The sequence below is a fragment of the Vipera berus genome, assembly GCF_964194415.1.
Source record: "Vipera berus genome assembly, chromosome: Z".
Classification (NCBI taxonomy): domain Eukaryota; kingdom Metazoa; phylum Chordata; class Lepidosauria; order Squamata; family Viperidae; genus Vipera; species Vipera berus.
Genome location: NC_138205.1, coordinates 49,747,411 through 49,768,426, shown reverse-complemented (window position 1 = coordinate 49,768,426; position 21,016 = coordinate 49,747,411). Strand labels below are relative to the sequence as shown.

General features: G+C 38.0%; 1 protein-coding gene across 3 annotated transcripts in view; it reads left to right on the top strand.

The window, feature by feature from the left end:
• MAP3K3 (mitogen-activated protein kinase kinase kinase 3) overlaps window positions 1–21,016 on the top strand; it is a 61,450-nt gene that overhangs the window by 31,217 nt on the left and 9,217 nt on the right. Inside the window, exons 10-17 of one of the 3 annotated variants that reach the window (XM_081343736.1) lie at window positions 137–204; window positions 954–1,046; window positions 2,168–2,359; window positions 5,621–5,769; window positions 10,360–10,491; window positions 10,968–11,097; window positions 12,548–12,725; window positions 15,438–15,614. In XM_081343736.1, coding sequence (XP_081199862.1) covers window positions 137–204; window positions 954–1,046; window positions 2,168–2,359; window positions 5,621–5,769; window positions 10,360–10,491; window positions 10,968–11,097; window positions 12,548–12,725; window positions 15,438–15,447 — 952 coding nt within the window. In that variant the 3' untranslated portion in view covers window positions 15,448–15,614. Of the gene's footprint in view, window positions 1–136; window positions 205–953; window positions 1,047–2,167; window positions 2,360–5,620; window positions 5,770–10,359; window positions 10,492–10,967; window positions 11,098–12,011; window positions 12,447–12,547; window positions 12,726–15,437; window positions 15,615–21,016 lie in introns of those variants that run through there. The other 2 variants (XM_081343735.1, XM_081343737.1) reach the window with 2 other exon arrangements.

The following is a 21,016-nucleotide window of genomic DNA, read 5'->3' as shown; positions in this document are numbered from 1 at the left end:
TACTTTTATATATTTTTTATCTGTATCATTAAAAAAAGTAGAGTGTAACAAGAACATCACACAGACAGAATACTTTGGAAGTCATGCCAGTATAACATGTAACATTGTGTTCTTCTATTCCACTTTGTCAAAATAGCCTTTCATTCCGAAAATCCTGCATGTCCAGAGCCCAGAGCTTTCCAGATAATAGGCAAGATTTCTCAGGTGAGATGTTTTCTACACAGATAGCTGTTGGCAAATAAACTAGAGGATTTTCATATTTAACTTGCATGTTTACTGCATTTATTTTTAGCTAAACGAAAATGTTTAAATATGTAGTTAGTGATATTAACAAACCACCTGTTTTCTGGGCAATAGAGATAGCTGAAAAACTAAATCATGTCTGTACTTCTGATTCATTTTTTATTATAACAGTTTGAATTTAGTGGTTAAGAGCCATTTTGATCTAGTGGTTAAAACATCAGGCTAGAAGTGGGAAACCTTTTAAGTTTTGTTTTTTAATGGAGGTCTTTAAGAAGAGACTGGACAGCCACTTGTCTGAAATGTTATAGGGTCTCCTGTTTGGACTAGGAAGACCTCCAAGACTCCATCCAATTCTACTATTCTGTTTATTCTGACCTTGAATTCAAGTCTCCTTTAACCCTGAAAGCCAGATAGGTGACTATGGGCCAGTCACTCTCTGAGCTCAACCCACCTCACAGGATTGTTGTGGAGAAAATTGGAGGAAGAAGGAATATGTTCACCACTTAGACAGACAGACAGATATGTGAAGCCTGAACTCCCCACTGCCAGGCCTCTCACTTCACCTCCCATGGATCTACATTGGAGGTCTTCCCATGGTGATGTTAATGATTTTTTTCTCTTCCTACCACCTGTGGCAAAATACACTTTTTCTGAAATGATCCCTGTATATGCATGTTTGATAATGTAACATTTTTGCTTCTTTGTTATAGATCGTGAGAATCAAATCTTTGATAAACCTGAGAAAGGTGGAACGTACCCTCGGCGTTACCATGTCTCTATGCAGTACAAAGATTATAATGACGGTGGGTGTGCAATCTCTTTTTAATTTTAATAATAGGATTACTACTTCACAGCATTCCCTATAAAACCTTTCCACTTCACACTTGCCAACCCCTTTTCTCCCCTCGTCCCTTTTTTAAATAGCTTGAAAATAGGAGGAGGAGGCGGCAGCAGGGAAAAATATACCAATAAAACTCCTTGTTTTACTCCTTGTCTCCTTGTTTTATTGCAGTAAAAAGGTAAAGGTAAAGGTTCCACCGCATATGCGTGCTAGTCGTTTCTGACTCTAGGGGCCGGTGCTCATCTCCGTTTCAAAGCCGAACAGCCAGCGCTTGTCCGAGGACATCTCCGTGGTCATGTGGCCGGCATGACTGGACGCCAAAGGCGCACGGAACGCTGTTACCTTCCCACCGTAGTGGTCCCTATTTTACTACTTGCATTTTTACGTGCTTTCGAACTGCTAGGTTGGCAGAAGCTGGGACAAGTAACAGGCTCTCACTCTGTTACGTGGCACTCGGGATTCGACCCGCCAAACTGCCAACCTTCTGATCGACAAGCTCAGCATCCTAACTCACTGAGCCACCGCGTCCCTTTTTTTACTGCAGTACACTTATTCAAAAAGAAAAGAAAAGAAAGAGTTAGGAAAGGAGGACTACATTAATTCAAGATGTGGAACTCCTGACTATTCCAGGGTTTTAAGAGGATGAAAGCAATACCTTATAAGCAACATCTCTTTGTTATCTATAAAAGAGTGCTTATATTCATAATTTATTGCGCAATTAAAAACTGATTCGTAGATGATTTTGTAGTAAGGAAACCCATTTTTAAGAGCAAAAAGACTGGTTTTCCTCTCCTTCATTTGCCAGTACATAAGGCACATTGTTAATTCAAGATTAGCCTGCACACTCTTAAGGTAGAATTGTTCAGTGTGTATTCATTTTTATTCTTCCTTTGCATAGCAAATAATTACACTTGATTTCTTGTATATTTCATTGAACTTCTGAAAACTCAATGTTGTATTGAATTTCCAAAAGTTCGGTGTTTCATTGAACTTCCAAAATGTTAACCCCACTCCTGTTTTGTTGTATTAAGTCTTTTGAGTAGAGTATTTAGTTTGTTTTCATGGTGGTTGTTAACTCTTCAGGCCGGAGGACATTTCCCCGCCTTCGGCGGCAACAGGGCAACCTCTTTACACTAGTACCATCAAGCCGTTCCTTAAGCACCAATGGGGAGAACCTTGGTCTGACGGTGCAGTATCTAGACTCCTGTGGACGTATGTGGAGTGCGGAAAGTGAGAATACCCTCACTGTGCAGGAGAGAAACATTCCAACTAAATGTGAGTTGATGCTTCCAGATACAGGAATTTACTAATTTCAGAACGGACCATAGAAAATATTGGACATTAGTGACCCATTAGGATTATCACAGAATGCTGTGTTGCTTGCATTAATAGATGGACTTTTTAACAGAGGGAGTAAAATTCATAGCAGCAACTGCTCTTAGAGGTACAAGGTCTGGAGGAAAAGGTGGAATTCCCCTTTTTTAAAACTTACAGTGGAAATTTTGCATGCTTGGAAAAGCAACATTTGTGTGAAGTGTTTTTTTCCTTTTGGAATAATGGATACAAAGCTTTTTATGGAAAAGCTGTATTCATGAGAAATATGCACTTTGTATATGTGTGTTCTGTAGACTGAGAATGGGGAGTTTATTTCAACTGTATTCCAGGGTGGGAAGGGGTTTTGAGTCGCTAGGATAAAAAAATATATAAGGACTTCTCCTAAATAAAATAGAACATTTGGCAAAATTTGCTTATTTTGTGCTTTCAATAAAATCTTATGCCTCTCAAAACAAGACCCTCTGAGTAATTTACTTTCAGGTAAGTATTCAAAGAATTGCATAAAAATAATCCTGTAGCAAATCAGAAAAAATAGTAAATGCAAATCCCTAGGCTGGCTAGTACATCAATGCAGAAACTATCAGGTAAAATTAAATTAAAATTCAGTAAATATTCTTTAAATTCTATGCAGTAGAGATACAAAAACAAAACATTGTTGCTGAAATATTCCCTGATAATTATGGTAACAGTGAAGAAATCTTGCCATCAGATGTGGATCCCAGCAGTGGTGAAAACATTACAGATGAACAGGTTGCCAAAGGGCATTCATTGTACGCTAAAACAATTAGACACAGGGACAGGTTTTTCCCTTGTGTCGTCTTTCTGTTGAACACCTAGTTCCTACAGTGCTGTCTTAAGTCTAAATACACACATCACATCACATATCCATGTTGTATGACTGTAGTATTATTATCCTTCTCATCATCTTTACCAGCTCCTCTTATTTATATCATTATTATGATTGTTATTACTCTTGCTTTTTATTCATACTGAGAGCTTCTACACTGGAGCCAAATTCTTTGTTGTCTAATCTTGGCCAATAAAGCTATCCTATCCTACCGTAACCCTACCCTATACTCCAGGGTTCCCAACCTTTCCGGGTTGGCAGCCAGCATAAGGGGGGAAAAGGATGGTTTTGTGTGAATGAGAGACAGGCACGTGCGCGTGGTGCCAGTCAGGCGAATGGGCCGCGAGCGCTGGTGCTTGTGCGAATGGGGCTGCAAGCACCACCACTTGTGCAAGTGGGGTGTGAGCGGCGGTGCCCACTGCTCGCACGAGTGGGGCTGCGTGCACCCGCACTAGCCCGCCACTTATGTGACCCTGTTGGGGACTCCTGCTATATCTAAATGACTAAATGAGTCGTGCCCTGTTTTACAACCATTTTTGGCACAGTTGTTTAGCAAAGCTTTGCAGTTGTTAAATGAATCGTGCAGTTGTTAAGTGAATCCAGCTTTCCCTATTGACTTTGCTTATCAGAAGCTGGCTGGGAAGGCCTCAAATGGTGATAGCATGACCCTGGGATGCTGCAACCATCATAAATACCTGCCAATTGTGAAGTGTCTGAATTTTGATCACATGGCCATGGGGATGCTGCAACGGTTGTAAGTGTGAGGAACTGTTGTCACTTTTTTTCACTGCTGGTGTAAATTAGAGCAGTTGCTAAATGAATAGCTGTAAATCAAGGACAACTTGTAATCATTGTTAGTAACAAGAAATTGAAAAAGGAGAGGAAACAAAAGACTTCATTGAAGGCCTTGTAGTAGGCAATAAAGGCCACAGGGGTTTGGGTTTTTTATTTTATTTTCTGTTTATTTTTATTTTCCACTGCATAAATGATTAGAATTACATTTCTGATCCTTCTTTCTCAACTCTGAAAACCCCATGAGAAAAAAACAGGCAGGATTGCTTTCTTCTGTAGGTTTTTTTTTCTGTTGTTCTTTCAGTTATTCTAGAAAGCTTCAAAGGGTTTTAGATATGTTTGACGCTGTACAAAGCAATGGAGAAGATTAGAGAAAACAGAATCATAACAGTAAAAAAAATGGAATACACTTTAGCAATGCAGTAAGAAGAACAAGATAAAGCCAGAATATTCAAGGTTACAGTTTCCATTCAGACAGCATTGGGATCAAATAGGGGGGAAAAGCAAAACTGTGAATGGGGGGAAAAAAGTTGAGAGTTTTATGGGTTGGCTTGACATTTTAAAGAACACAATTAGCTTGTGAGCCAGTATATTTCAACGTTAGAAGATTCTCCCATCTTTATATAAGGAGGAATGTACAGGGGTTGTTTGTTTAAAACGTTATGGTGACCTTTAGTCTTATTTAGCAATACAGTACTCATACAGCATGCTATTTCTCCTTTGCTTACACAGGTGAAGCTGCAGGCATAGAAGCATATTAAGGTCATTGAATAATATGTTATTGAGCAGCTGTATAGATGTATTCTGCAAAGCCTTTGAGAACTGCAGTCCTATATTGACATGACTTGTAAATTACATGAATTATATTAGACAGGGCAATTTTGTTGTAATAAACAATTATTTATAACTTATAAAATAATATTAACCTCAACCTGATGTCTTCCAAATGTGGTGGATTATAATTCTCATTTTTGCAGTCACTGGCTGGGGACAGTGAGGGTTGTTCTTCATTATACTGGGAATTCAGTTGCAGTTATTATTTAATGCACCAGATTTCAATAAGGTGAGCATTACAGATTTCAGTACAAACTTTCAATTATTTCCAAGGGAAAATTCTGGAAATTTACCTATGCAGATGCTTTCTTGCTCATAATTAAGATCAGAATTTTCCTCTTTTTTCCTAGGGCTAAGCAGTCAAGAATGGCAGCTTAGCCTACCCTAGAAGCTTCTTTAAGGCTACTGGTAGTCATTAATAAGAGTGCCAAGAGAGATCATCTTTGATATGGTTTAGCTGCTCTTTGGGGATGTTGGAATAGCAAACGGATGAAATGCTAATGCGACTGTTCCTGGGCAGTAGCAAGAATTAATTAACTGCAGCATTATTTTAAGTCATGTATTTACACGTGAACAGTTTTCAGCTGGGATATTAGACTTTTGTAATTTACAAGTGGGAAACATTTTTATCTTACTGCTTTAGAAATTAAATTATCTGATATAAATCGGTAGTGTTGATGCCAGTGTTAGGATGGAATTATAAATGGAAAATGACTTGTATTTGACAGCTCCAAGTGCTCCAGTCAACTGGCGACGAGGGAAGCTCCTAGGACAAGGTGCCTTTGGTCGGGTATACTTGTGCTATGATGTGGATACAGGCAGAGAACTTGCAGCTAAACAGGTCCAGTTTGACCCAGACAGTCCCGAAACAAGCAAGGTATTTCCATGGTTAAACATTGATACTAAAATGCCTCTGTATTTTTCACTTTCCTGATCTATAATGGCAAACTCTGCAACACAAGGGTGTAATTACTTTTGGCATAATTGAGCCATTTACTTAGCATTTTTTAAATTGAATTTCTTGTTGGAATTACTGGCTTCTTAGTTGTTCTCCTGTCTGCCTCTCTTTGCAATGGTATTTAGTTCTGTTTTCTCCTTATACTTACCGATGCATTGAGAGCAGGATAAAAACAATGCTACAGTGGTGCTTAAAAGTTTGTGAACTCTTTCTGAATTTTTCTGCATAAATATGAGCTAAAACGCAACTTATGAGCCATCCAAGTGCTAAGATGAGATAAAAGAGAAACCAATTAAACAAATGAACTCAAAGCATGATATTTCTTCATGTATTTATTGAGGCAAATTATCCAAAGCTGCATTTTTTTGTGGGGGGAGGGTTTCAAAATTAAAAAGGGTTCACAAACTTTAATTCCAACTGCATGTTGACTTGTATCTAGTCTTCTAACTCCTGGCTTCCAGTGGTTAGAGAGATAGGGACAAGATAACAATTTGCTTAGGAAAGAAATGTGTAACGACATTTGTATTTTTTTTCCTTTTAAAATTTTTAAAATTTTTATTATCAAAATATAAAATAATTTTTTAAAAAAAAATTATGGGAAAGTAAAGGAAGAAAAAAGGAAGTGCAATGGGAAGTCTAGGGTAAAAGGGAAAAAAATAAAAAAGCATTGACTTACAAATCTTTAGTGCAGTACATTAAGATAACATAAAGGTTCAACTTTTTACTTTTACATAGTAATATATATACGAGCCATTTCTATAACAACAAACCTGTCTAATCAGCAAAAATAAAAGTCAAAGTTTCATTTCCCCCCCCCCCCCACCTCTAGGACAGTGTAGAAGTCAGTTCCAAGTGCAAACAAGGTTAGCTGTACTCTTTCCTTCAATTAAACCCTTCAATTTAGTCATCCTTGCTAACTCCATCAGCTTTTGTTCACTTTAAGTATTAAGACATGAATCCTACTGCAATATTTCTTTGCTTTGTCTTAGACCCACCATAGATGGTAAAAAGTTCCTTCTTTACATTTACATTTGAAATACCTATATGCATTTTTGATAATTTATTCAGTGTTAAATACCAATGGTACATCATTTTATAAAAAAATTCTTTTAAATTATAATTTAGTGTAAATTTTAAACCCTTTGTCCACTATTTTCCCATTGGTCAAGCATTATATTATATCCAAAAAGATTTTGCCCATTCGGTCATACCATGTTTCACATAGGCATTCTCCAAAGTCAATAAAAGTTTATAGATCTTAGCAATAATGTGTTCATCATTACCACGTAGTAAAGTTTCCAGTTCACTTTTTGCAAAGGCAGATCCATAACTTTTAAATCTAATTTAATCTTCTCTTGAACTGTAAATATGTAAACCAATGACAGACACAATTTGTCTTAGGTTTTAATCCATGCTTTGATGATGACTGGGCAGTCTCCACAAAAATAATTAAATAATGTCTTTATCTTTTGTAGATCTATTTTCTTTGCTTGGTTTTACTCAAAGCAACCTTGCTGAACAGTGTAGCTATAGAGAGGGTGGTTCTTTTACATCACTCTTTCTGTCAAACATCTAACCAAATGTAAACATGATGTTGAGATCTAGGATTATAATTTATTGTATCCAGAGCAGCCAGCATCATATTCCATCTTTAAGATAAAGTGTGTGGTTATAACTTGGCTATTCGAGCTTGCCGGCCTGGACTGAGGGTTTTGGGTTAAGGTTTAATTTTTAATTATTTTGGGGCTATTTAATTTTATTTTATTTTAACCTGCATTTATTGTATTGTTTTAATTTGCCTTATAAACCGCCCTGAGTCCCTCGGGGAAAGGGCGGTATATAAATATAAATAAATAAATAAATCCTGATTTATTTGGACACAGTGCATTCTAGACTCATATAGAAATGGCAGCAAAACAGGAGAGAAAAGCTTGCATGTACCTAATAACATTCTAATTTATTAAGACCTAATCACTGTTTTCAGTAAGATGCAAATACTACCATTATGTCTTAAAAGATTTTCCTTTTTTTATTCAACTTCATTAAGTTTCAAAGAGAGATAAAATACAAAATAAAAAAAGAAGTTGAGGGGAGGAAGTGACACAAAATTGTCCTGAAGTTTAGGGTATTTCTAAAATGAATTCTTAGAATTCCTAATTTCTTTAAGTGCATTATAGTGATATTGTTAATGCCTGCTATTATTATCCATAGTATAAACTTTCATTAGAATGTAATGTTCCCCCCATTTTTGAAATGAAAAGTTATCCACAAAGAAATAATTTGGTCGTAACTTTTTTACTAGAAGGCTTGATAGAATGTGAAGACAGCAATTGCAACAAAGGTATTCCAGCCTGTCTGTCACATATACAGTTGCAAGAAAAAGTATGTGAACCCTTTGGGATTACGTGGAGTTTTGCATGAATTGGCCATAAAATGTACTCTAAACGTCATGTAAGTCAGAATAGAAAAACACAGTCTGCTTAAAATAATACTACACAAACATTAGCTGTTGTCATGTTTTAATTGAACATAAGATGGAAACATTCACAGTGCAGGGTGGAAAAAGTATGTGAACCTTTGGACTTAATAACTGGTTGACCCTCCTTTGGTAGCAATAACCTCAACCAAACGTTTCCTGTAGTTGCAGATCAGACCTGCACAACGATCTGGAGTAATTTTGGACCACTCCTCTGCACAAAACTGTTTCAGTGTAGCAATATTCTTGGGATGTCTGGTGTGAATCGCTCTCTTAAGTTCATGCCACAGCATTTCAATCGGGGTGAGGTCAGGACTCTGACTGGGCCACTCCAGAAGGCGTATTCTGTTCTGTTGAAGCCATTGTTTTGTTGAATTACTTGTATGCTTTGGGTCATTGTCCTGTTGCATCACCCATCCTCTGCGGAGCTTCAGTTGGCGGACAGATGGTTGTACGTTTTCCTGCAAAATGTCCTGATAAACTCTGGAATTCATTTTCCCATCAATGACCACAATCCGTCCAGGCCCTGAGGCAGCAAAGCATCCCCAAACCATGATGCTCCCTCCGCCATGTTTTACAGTGGGGATGAGGTTTTGATGTTGGTGTGCTGTGCCTTTTCTTCTCCACACATAGTGTTTTTTTCCCCAAACAACTCAATTTTGGTTTCATCTGTCCACAGTATATTTTGCCAGTAGTGCTGTGGAACATCCAGGTGCTCTTTTGCAAACTTCAAACGTGCTACAATATTTTTTTTGGACAGCAATGGCTTCCTCCGTGGTGTCCTCCCATGTACTCCATTCTTGTTTAATGTTTTCCTTATTGTAGATGTGTCAACAAAAATGTTAGCATGTGCCAGAGATTTCTGTAGGTCTTTAGCTGACACTCTAGGATTCTTCTTTACCTCATTAAGCATTATGCACTGTGCTCTTGCAGTCATTTTTACAGGACGACCACGCCTAGGGAGAGTAGCAACAGTGCTAAACTTTCTCCATTTGTAGACAATCTGTCTTACCGTTGACACATGAACATCAGGGCTTTTGGAGATACTTTTGTAACCCTTTCCAGCTTCATGCAAGTCATCAATTCTTGATCATAGGTCTTCTGAGAGCTCTTTTCTGCGAGGCATGGTTCACATCAGACAGTGCTTCTTGAGACCAGTAAACCCAAAACAGGTGTGTGTTTTTAAAGGGCAGGACAGCTGTCAGCAACACATCCAATATCATCACACTGATTGGAGTCAAGGTTGGCTCACTCCTGGCTCCAATTAGCTCTTGGAGAAGTCAATAGGCTAGGGGTTCACATACTTTTTCCACCCTGCACTGTGAATGTTTCCATCTTATGTTCAATTAAAACATGACAACAGCTAATGTTTGTGTAGTATTATTTTAAGCAGACTGTGTTTTTCTATTGTTGTGACTTACATGACATTTAGGGCACATTTTATGGCCAATTCATGCAAAACTCCACGTAATCCCAAAGGGTTCACATACTTTTTCTCGCAACTGTATACATGTCTACTCATTAATGCCACTGCTTCTAAAATACCAGCTACAACACATTTGCATAACAGTAAAAAATTACATTTTGTGAAATTGCAGGCTTAATTGATTGCCTGAAAATTCCATGTAGTTTAGCAGTTGGATAGCATTAGCGGCTGCATTGCTAGTAGAAATGAATCAGCACGGGAAGAGATGAATAACATCTTATGCCATACATAAATTAGTATGCAAAGTTCAATGTTTCAGCAACTACCTAAAAATTACCACTTTTGCAGTTATATTTTAGGCTACCCTCTTTGTGGAATAGGACTTACGATTTCATGTCAGATATGTCAGTTAATTGTCCTTTTAAAAAAAATAGTAATATTTCTGTATTTAATTTCAGATGTGTAGGAGTGGGGATAAGAAGTCTGATGATGCCATAATATTAGGTTCAGATTGCCTAAATTTTACCTCTACTAAAAAGTGACATTTATGTGGAGATTGCTGTCCTATGTCTTTCTCAAGGTAATCTGGCAATTCTTATTCCTGCAGGAAGTGAGTGCGTTGGAATGTGAGATTCAGCTACTGAAGAACCTTCAGCACGAGCGGATTGTTCAGTATTATGGATGTTTAAGAGACCGAGCAGAAAAGACCCTGAGCATTTTCATGGAATACATGCCAGGGGTAAGAGTTCTATGGATTCTTCAGAAAAGTGGTTGTAATCCATCTCAGATTTCAGTAGGATACAGAGTTCTTTACTTTTTTTAAATTCCCTTCAACTTCATTAGCCAGTTTTGTGTAATGATTAAAGGCACCTGGCTAGAAACCTGAAAATACTAAGTTCTAGTTCTGCCTTGTGCTCAAAACCAACTGGGTGACTTTAGGCCAATCATTCTCTGTTCTGAGAAAAAGGCAATAGCAAACCACAGCCAAAAATCTTGCTAAGAGCACTAGATGAACTTTATATATATAAAGTTATATTAACAAGCATTTAACATATATATATATATATATATATATATATATATATATATATATATATATATATATATATATATATATATATATATATATATATATATATATATATATATATATATATATATATATATATATATATATATATATATATATATATCTTTCCTGCTTTTCCTGTGAAGGGTTCTGTCAAGGATCAGCTGAAAGCCTATGGTGCACTAACGGAAAATGTGACTCGAAAATACACTCGGCAGATTCTTGAAGGAGTCTGTTATCTTCATAGCAACATGATTGTACACAGAGATATAAAAGGTAAGAGATCCACGCAAATCCACATGGCTTCATACTTATACATGTTCTATTATGCTTATTGATACCATAGAGGACAGGAAATAAATATTGGCTATGTTTTTTTCAAGATGGCGTTAGTATCAATGTCATAATACTATTCAATAGTTGAACAAATACTATTAACAATACATTAGATGCTATTGAATTCATGTCCATGGAATTCTCCCCAATATCTATTTGCCGGTATACTCAAAAAGTCATGAATTGGCATTACAGGCTCAAGGTTGACTCAGCCTTCCATCCTTCTGAGGTAGGTAAAATGAGGACCCAGATTGTTGGGGGCAATAAGCTGACTTTGTAAAAATGCCGCTGGGGGCCCCCCCGAAAGCCCTAATAAGCAGGCATATACATAGAGTGAAGGCTATTGCTAAGCACATTGATTTGTGCTTCTGAGATTGTAAGCCGCCCTGAGTCTTCAGAGAAGGGCGGGATATAAATGGGATTAAAAAAAAACCAGCCACTATATATTCTGCAGTATTATAATCACATTGAGAAATGACAAATTGAAGACATACTGAGTAGCTCAAGAAACAGTGCAAGAGTGGTGACAGGATCTGGAAATAGGACATGTTATATTATGAATGCAATAAGGAATGAAACTTATCTTTTCTTCTTGTACCTTTATTAATCAAAATCCTCCCCTCTTTTTATCCAATCATTGTTCTTCGTTTCCAAAAGAATAGTTTGCAGTGAATAGTACCTAGAGGGCAAGTAATAGCATAACATATTGTTTTCACTGGGAAAACTACAAGAGGCATTATTTTTCATGCTTCAGTCTCAAACTATATTTGGGGATATTTAAAAAATGTCAGCTTTAAAGTATAACAAGTAACTCTCTTGGTATCTTACTCATCTGACATTTTAATTTTTTTTAGAAGATAGGACCATACTTACAGCTGGAAAATAAAAATGGCTGACAGTCTGGAAAAAAAGAACAAAATCAAGCTGGTGCATTGGCCAGGAGGATGAGGAAAAGGGGAAAGTGGTCTAAAGAATATGGTAGAGAACATCTCATCAGCTTTTTTTGGTGTTTTGGGACTGGCTACAATAATCACTGCAGCTATTTTATGAATAGCTAAGTTCAATCTTCTAAAAGACATTTTGTTACAGTAAACACCAACATTCAAGGATCAAATATTTCCACTAATTTAAAAAGAGTGGTTATGCAGTGTAATGTGCTGTGGGTCATACAGTAATGGACTGAGAAAACGGCGGTTTGGATGTATCGCTAAAAAGAAGCATCTTCATCTTTAGAATTTAACTGCAAGGTGGCTGCAGTGACAAGATAATTTGTATGGGACTCAAGTAATTTTAAGCTGTGAAGGTTTATAAATCTGTACTTTGAGTTGTATACTTGAGCAGCTTATATTTCTTTTATTTTTCTCCATCTCTACACCCACTTCAAACTCAGGAGCCAATATTCTTCGAGATTCTGCGGGCAATGTGAAGCTTGGAGACTTTGGGGCTAGCAGGCGACTGCAGACAATCTGCATGTCTGGGACTGGCATCCGCTCTGTCACTGGCACCCCTTATTGGATGAGTCCAGAAGTGATCAGTGGAGAGGGCTATGGAAGAAAAGCTGACATCTGGTGAGAAATAGCTTTGTGCTGCTTGCTTAATATAAAGCAGACATGTCAAACACAAGGCCCGGGGGCCAGATCCGGCCCGCAAAGTGGTTTCATGTGGCCCGTGAAGCCATCCTAGAAACAGTGAGGGAACGGCCCACACTGCCTTTGCCCTGGCCCAGAGACCCTCCTCCTGCCAGAGACCCTCAGATCTGTCCCACTCCTGCCCAGGCCCCCATAGGCACCCTTGATGCAAACGATGTAGAGCTGGCCACGCCCACCCAGTAGGCCATACGCACTCTAGCCACGCCCACCCAGTAGGCCATACGCACTCTAGCCACGCCCACCCAGTAGGCCACGCCCACCCTGGCGATACCCACCCGGCCCCCTGAGGGCAACCGCAATGCTGAATGCGGCCCTCAATGAAATTGAGTTTGTGACACCCCTGATATAAAGGATTACTTTCTAGAAAAGGAACTTTCTGCCACAATATTCTGAACCAGTTGGCATTTTATTAACCTTTTTCTGTAAACTATAATGGATTCAACAGGCTAATTTATTTTTCCTCTCTCCCCTTTTTCCCTCCCACTTTCCCCACTGCTGTTCAATGTTCTGTGTTCCTGGATGTTGCTCTGGTTTTCTGCACAACTTTTCTTTCTTTTGTAATAGCTCAGAAGTCATCCAAGCATGCTGATGTCTCTCTTCCTCCCTCTGATTCTGCAGTAGCTCATTCTGTCAGTGCTCAATCAGCTTATTATTAGAAGGGGAGATGCTAATGAGAGTTGCCATAACCTTCAGTATAATTGACGAGTTTAAACTTGACTTTTTTGTCACTAAAGCATATTACCTTATCAAAGCTTTTTCTGGATGGTTACTTTTGAAACAAGAATCTTCTATATCCCTATCAGATAAAAAGGAAAGAGTTTAAAACAGCAGCAACAACAACTCTTGGCTAGGGTCCTCCAAGTACTTTACAAAATCTCTAAATAATAAATATGTCATGGAGTTGCAGAGGTTGACATGAATGTTTGCTTCTTGTTTCCTCAGTATTCAAGCAAAAAGGATCCCACACTCAATAAGCAGAACAGGCCATGTTTTAATAAACCAGTCTTTAGGAGCAGTAAGGAGCATGGTGGTGATATGATAATGGCACAGATAGATAAGTCATAACAATCGACTATTTCAGGGAATCAAATGGGTGATGATAAGTAAAATTGGTTTATTAAATGTAACAAACTGAAGAAAAGCAAAGATCTAGAAATGTGACAATCTCACCAATGAGGGTTGCCAAAAAGAAGCAAGACTACATGTAGTCATAGGTTGCTCATCATAAACTATTTTTTTTATAAAAAGCCTGCAAGTTTTCTAGCGTAAACTCTGTGCATTTCCTCTGTTGGTTTCAATTGATTGGGGACAGCTGCTTTAAAATACTTCAATATAACCTAAATTGTGATGTGTTGAAATACAGTTTCTGTATTCACTGATCAAACATGGCACACAAGCTTGTCATTATCATAAGTATCTGCAACTGCAGGATAACAAAGAAGCTCTAATTAACTTTTTTTTCAGTCAGGGATTAGGACATAATGGGTCCTAATTCATTAAAGTAAATATCAACATTCGAGGATCTAATATTTCCACTAACCTAAAAAGATTAGTTATTCAATGTGCAGTGCTGTGGGTCATATTTTTATAGAAGTGAAGAAATTCATTCTTGCAAATTGGCGTGATTTTAATAAAAGAGTGTATTAGTCTTTCTTGAGCAGTAGTTTTTCTCATGGTTTTGAGAAGTTCTTTTGACAAAGAATAAGTTAAAAATAGCTTTATAACGTAATGTGCACTCATGTATGTATTTGTACTATTGAGTGGCATTTGTTTACAGCATCTTTTTAAGGTTATTTTTTTAAGATAAAGTAATTTAAAAGATAAATTGCTTTTATTGATCTGTGTTAGAATGCTTCATAAAATTTCTTCAAGAAGGCTTGCGTTTTTGGGCTGTGTTCATATTTTTCTGGAAACAAGCTGCCATACGGACAGTTTCATTTCATTTCATTGTGACCAGCATTTCTGACCCTTCTGATCCTGTTTACTTCTGCTTCTGTAACAAACACCATTCTTTGGTTTTACTGATTGTAGTCTTAACTTTTCATCAGGGTCGTTTTCCTCCTCCCCTATTTTTTTTTCCTTCATCATTTCATTTAGCTACGGTCAAGGATCTTCAGCATATATCTTTATTTACGATTAAAGATCAAGCACAAATTTGTAAAATACAGTTAAACTCTATGAGAGTCTGTCCCATTTACAATGTTAAATAGTCTGTTGTCATGTTTTCAAAGCAGCACACAAAAGTTAACTATCCTGAGAATTATGTAATACTTCACATCTGAAAGTAGCAAAATAGTTTAATTTTCTTCCAGTTTGCCTGGATAACCCACAGTACAGGGCTAATGTATTTTAAATATAAGTCCTTATAGGAAAGGCAATATAATAAAATGAGGTTTATTTCAGTTTTCCCCAGTTCTCATGGGCAAGCTGTCTTGTCCAAGGGAATTTTAAAATATTTATATTTATTTTAAAAGTGGAGGAACACAGTATCTAGCTTTAAATAATTTTCCTTATAGGTCTGGAATGGTAAGTGTGATTAGTTTGTTGGTTCCAGATAAATTTTTTAAACAAAGCTTTCTGTGATATACTGTTTACTTCATTTTAGTGTTCCATATCTTTGACTCTTTGCAGGAAATACTGATTAGCCAAGTCATACCCTAGAGAGGAAAGCAACTCTACCAAAAGCCCATATGATAGCAACTTATTGTCCTTTTTGGCTTTCCACTTTCAGAAATGTTTATCTGCCAAAACTAACAGGATTAAACCTGAAAGGAACAAAACAGCCAATAAGTGTCTGCGTTCAAGACCTCACTGCTCTTCAAGGCACTCTGTTGCCTAGTCTAGCTGCCTAGGATATACAGGTGAAACTCGAAAAATTAGAATATCATGCAAAAGTTCATTTATTTCAGTAATGCAACTTAAAAGGGGAAACTAATATATGAGATACTCATTACATGCAAAGCAAGATAGTTCAAGCTGTGATTTGTCATAATTGTGATGATTATGGCGTACAGCTCATGAAAACCCCAAATCCACAATCTCAGAAAATTAAAATATTACATGCAATCAATAAAACAAGGAGTGTACATAGAACAATATCGGACCTCTGAAAAGTATAAGCATGCATATGTACTCAGTACTTGGTTTGGGCCCCTTTTGCATCAATTACTGCCTCAATGTGGCGTGGCATGGAAGCTATCAGCCTGTGGCACTGCTGAGGTGTTATGGAAGACCAGGATGCTTCAATAGCAGCCTTCAGCTCTTCTGCATTGTTCAGTCTCATGTCTCTCATCTTTCTCTTGGCAATGCCCCATAGATTCTCTATGGGGTTCAGGTCAGTCGAGTTTGCTGGCCAATCAAGCACAGTAAATCCCACGGTCATTGAACCAGGTTTTGGTGCTTTTGGCAATGTGAGCAGGTGCCAAGTCCTGCTGGAAAATGAAGTCAGCATCCCCATAAAGCAGGTCTGCGGAAGGAAGCATGAAGTGCTCCAAAATCTCCTGGAAGACGGCTGCGTTGACCCTGGACTTAATGAAGCACAGTGGACCAACACCAGCAGATGGCATGGCTCCCCAAATCAACACAGACTGTGGAAACTTCACACTGGACTTCAAGCATCTTGCAGGGTGTGCCTCTCCATTCTTCCTCCAGACACTGGGTCCTTGGTTTCCAGATAAGATGCAAAAGTTGCTCTCATCAGAAAAGAGGACTTTGGACCACTGAGCAACAGACCAGGTCTGTTTTTCTTTAGCCCAGGTAAGACGCTTCTGACGTCGTTTGTTGTTCAGGAGCAGCTTGACAAGAGGAATACGACATTTGAAGCCCATGTCCAGGATCCGTCTGTGTGTGGTGGCTTTTGATGCACTGACTCCAGCCTCAGTCCACTCCTTGTGAAAGTCCCCAACACTTTTGAATGGCCTTTTTCTGACAATCCTCTCCAGGCTCCTTGTGCACCTTTTTCTTCCACACTTTTCCCTTCCACACAACTTTCTATTAATGTGCTTTGATACAGCACTTTGGGAACATCCAACTTCTTTTGCAATTACTTTTTGAGGCTTTCCCTCCTTATGGAGGGTGTCAATGATGGTTTTCTGCACAACTGTCAGGTCAGCAGTTTCCCCATGATTGTGATTCCTACTGAACCAGACTGAGAGACCATTTAAAGGCTCAGGAACCCTTTGCAGGTGTTATGGCTTAATTAGCTGATTAGAGTGGGACACTTTGAGCCTAGAATATTGCACCTTTTCACAATATTCTAATTTACTGAGATTGTGGATTTGGGGTTTTCATGAGCTGTAAGCCATAATCATCACAATTATGACAAATCATGGCTTGAACTATCTTACTTTGCATGTAATGAGTCTATCTCATATATTAGTTTCCCCTTTTAAGTTGCATTACTGAAATAAATGAACTTTTGCATGATATTCTAATTTTTCGAGTTTCACCTGTACATCTAGGAGCAGAAAGAATACTCTTTAGTTGCACTATCTCAATTTTCTTTTATATTCATGTAAACTCCATAAAGAAATGGGGCTAACCGTTTTGCTGAAAAAGATTTAAAATTGCTGAAATCAATTTTCCTCCTTAGATATTTTTAATAGCCATTTTAATAATTTAATAGGTATTGAGGTTTGAACCATTGAAGCTTAATAGCTATTGAGAATCCAAGTATTCTTAACAAAAAAATTAAAAAATCAGAGCTTTCCAGATCTTCATATGGTGAAAATTTATTCCCAATATTTGAAGTTCTGGACCTATGTGATTTTGTTTCTTTCAGTGGTCCATCTCTATAGCTTTATTGTGCCATAATTTTTGGTTTTGTAAAATTAATACGTAGTAGTGCAATCTCCCTTCAATATTGGACTATAGCTTTTATGGCTCTCTTAAAGCTAATTACAATGTATGAATTAATTACTTATTCAGTATATAGCATGATGGCAGTGTTGAGTCCTGCAAGTGAGGGACAATGAAAATCTGGTTTATCTAAGGCTTTAGTTAATATAGAAGTTAATAGGTGCCAAAGTGCATCTTGTCTTAACCACTTTAAGGGAAGGTATTTATTTTGAAATCAATTTTTATGGGTTACATCTTACAGTGAGTGTTAGCATGGATGAGCAAATATTTATTAATCACATTTATGTAGCTGCCCATCTCACTGAAGGTGTCTCTGGGAGGAACACAACAAAAGGGATAAAATTACATACAAAATCACAGATATAAAAAAAATATAAATATAAAAATAAAATAGCTATAATTATATAAACAGAGATACAAAACCTAGTCAAAGAGGGAATAAAACTAGTGAGCATTGCAATGGTTCCTGGGAGCCCTAGGCCTGCTCAGATAATCAGGTCTTGAGATCCTTTCGGTATATAATATGAGTGGAGCCATAATTTTGGATAGGAATAATGTTTCATAAGGCAGGCACTATGGCAGAGAAGGCACATATCCAGGAACCCACCAAATGTAGGTCCTTAGTTAATGGGATCTGCAGCATAGGCCTCCTAGCCACAACTGCCACTTGCTCATTGATCAGGGGTCATTAGTCTAAGAAGATCTCCAGGTTGCACATGGGATTTGTATGTATGCATGTATGTAACACCATCCAGCACCAAAGATGGCATACTCCTTGAAACAATGGGCCCCCAAATCCAGCCATTCAGTCTTGCTAAGCCACCCAGATCGTCACGATTTCCAGACGTTAGGATAAGACATTCACAGTTTCATTTTATTTGCCAGGGGTGGAGATACAGAATTGTGTATCATATGCATATTGATGATATCTCACCCAGTGGGATGGATGAGTTCATTCAGCAACCAAACATAGATGTTTATGAGAGAGAGGAGAAAATACCAAACCTTGTGGCACCTTACGAAGCAGAGTCTGAGGGAGGGACCTCTCCTTCCCTATCATCACCAGCTGGAATCAACCCAGAAAGAAGGAGGCAAACATGCCATTCAACCCAAATCCTCTGAACTGAACCAGAAGGATACCATGGTCAATGGTATCAAAAGCTGCTAAGAGTTCAAGTAGGTCACGGATACATTAACCCCATCCCATCTAAGCCAGAGGTCATTCAAAAGTGCAAGGAGTGCTGTTCTGGTTTTGATGTTGCATTTAGACGGACACAGGGAAGTGGGGCTCTGCCTCCTGCGCCTGATTTCTTCCTGCTGGGGCCTCAAAAAGGGCCTTAAGTTGCCCGGAGAGGCGACAAAGCAAGAGGGGACCCTTGTAGATTGCAGGGAGACAGTGGTCGACCCACTTGATCCAAGGAAGCCCCCAGAACCAACAGGAGAAAGACTGACTGCACCCATGCAGCCAGTTGGAAGCTGCTGACCTTCGGAGAAAACAAGCATGAACAACATGGTTGAATCTGGGTGAGATTATTTTCCTTCCTCTACGATTTTAAAACCTGTTCTTGGGAAAAAAGCAACCTGAAAACAAGGAAACTCCCAGAACTAAAGGGAGGGGAGGTTTTTATCCCTTCTCCCAAAATAAAAGTGGCAGTTGGGTAAGGAATCTAGATAATCCACTTATTCCAAGGTCCTAAAGCTGTTACACAACTATCTTTTCCCCAAAATAGAAGTGATATATTGAATATTGTCCGGTATGGTAGGATTCAGCAATTGCTTCTTGAAGAAGGGGCGAATTGAGGCCTTTAAAGTAAAAGAATAATCCCTTCCCTCAAAAATTAATCATTGCCACAACCCACTCAGACAGTACCTTACATCTGGGCTGCTTTAAGAAGCTACGACAGGGAGGACTTCTGGTTTGCCATCGGTGCCTTCGGACACAGGGAGGCAAACTCCGTCTTCAGTGTCCGATTTCATCCCACTGGGGGACCCTGTAAAGGGTTGAAAGTCCCCTGTAGGCAGCAGCCCTTCCGGGGCAGCTCTCCAAACTGGCAGGGGAAAGACCAGCCATAGCAATATGGCTTGTCATTAAGCTGCTGACAGCCGAAGTCAAAATTACTACCAAGCACCTTTAAAGTAATACGGATGAAACTGGGTGAGATCTGATCTTCTCTTTAAGACTCTAAATATTTTTCCTGCAAAAGCTGCTCTAAGTATTCTTCCCCCTGTGAGGATAGAGGGAAGGGAATTCCTGCCCTGCCCTCTAAGAACAGCGGCGACTGACTACCCTGGGGAAACAAAGCAATTATAAAAACATTAATTGGATGCATATATTTTTGAAATTTAGGGACTAAAAAGTTTTCCTAGAAGTTTTCTTATTCCTATTTCTATTGATACACTGATTTTTATTTAAAAAGAAAAGAAATAAGCTTTGAAAAACTATTATAAAAATGGGGGACTTAAAAAGTTTTAAATGACATCGGTGTCATCTTGTGGCAAAGTTTGGTATTACAACTTGTTATTGCCTAAAAGAGACTTGGCTTGAAGTCCAGACTTTAGTTAAGACTCTTTTGACCTTGATACCACCTGTGAGAAACTCAGCTGTAAAGAGAATGTCTGGGTGGCATAACTGGCCTGCTTGAACTATAAATGTAAACTTTTACTGACTTTCAGAGTTATATGTGGGGAATTGCTTTCCTATCTCTTTACTTGAGGAACATTGGTTATTATATAAGATGATGAAATATCTTCGACTATAAAATCTTACTTGAGAAACGACTTCTACTATAAAGACTATCTATAAACATATGAAATAGAGGTCCCATACCTAGTTATAAAATTATTTTTAATGTCTGATTTTAAATTCCTCAACACATTATTAAGAGAATATGGATGAAGACCAGGAAAAGATCCTTTCCATGTTGAAAGCAATACATGAAATCATTCTTTCAGCTTGTGATAAAATAAGACCTAACATAAAAAAACAAGATGCCAGCTTAGATACAAAAACCCAAACTTTGACTACAACCAAAAAACTAACAAAGCAGAAGATAACAGAAGTGGAACAATCAAGGTTGACTCAACTTTTACAAACAATATTTTCATATACCTACATTTCTTTTTCTGCCTTTGGTTTCTCTGTAAATTGGAACAAGTTCAACTTCTGTTCCACATAATGTGTCCTTTTATAGAAGTGATATTGAATTCATTATCTTGCCAGACATTCTCACCCAAGGACTGAATAAAGATAATTGTACCTATAGCTCTTGCATGCTGCTGCTAATTCATAAATTGAACAAAATGTCTTCTGAATCTCATGGCCTTGACTGCCTCCTGTCAGGCTCCCGCAGTAA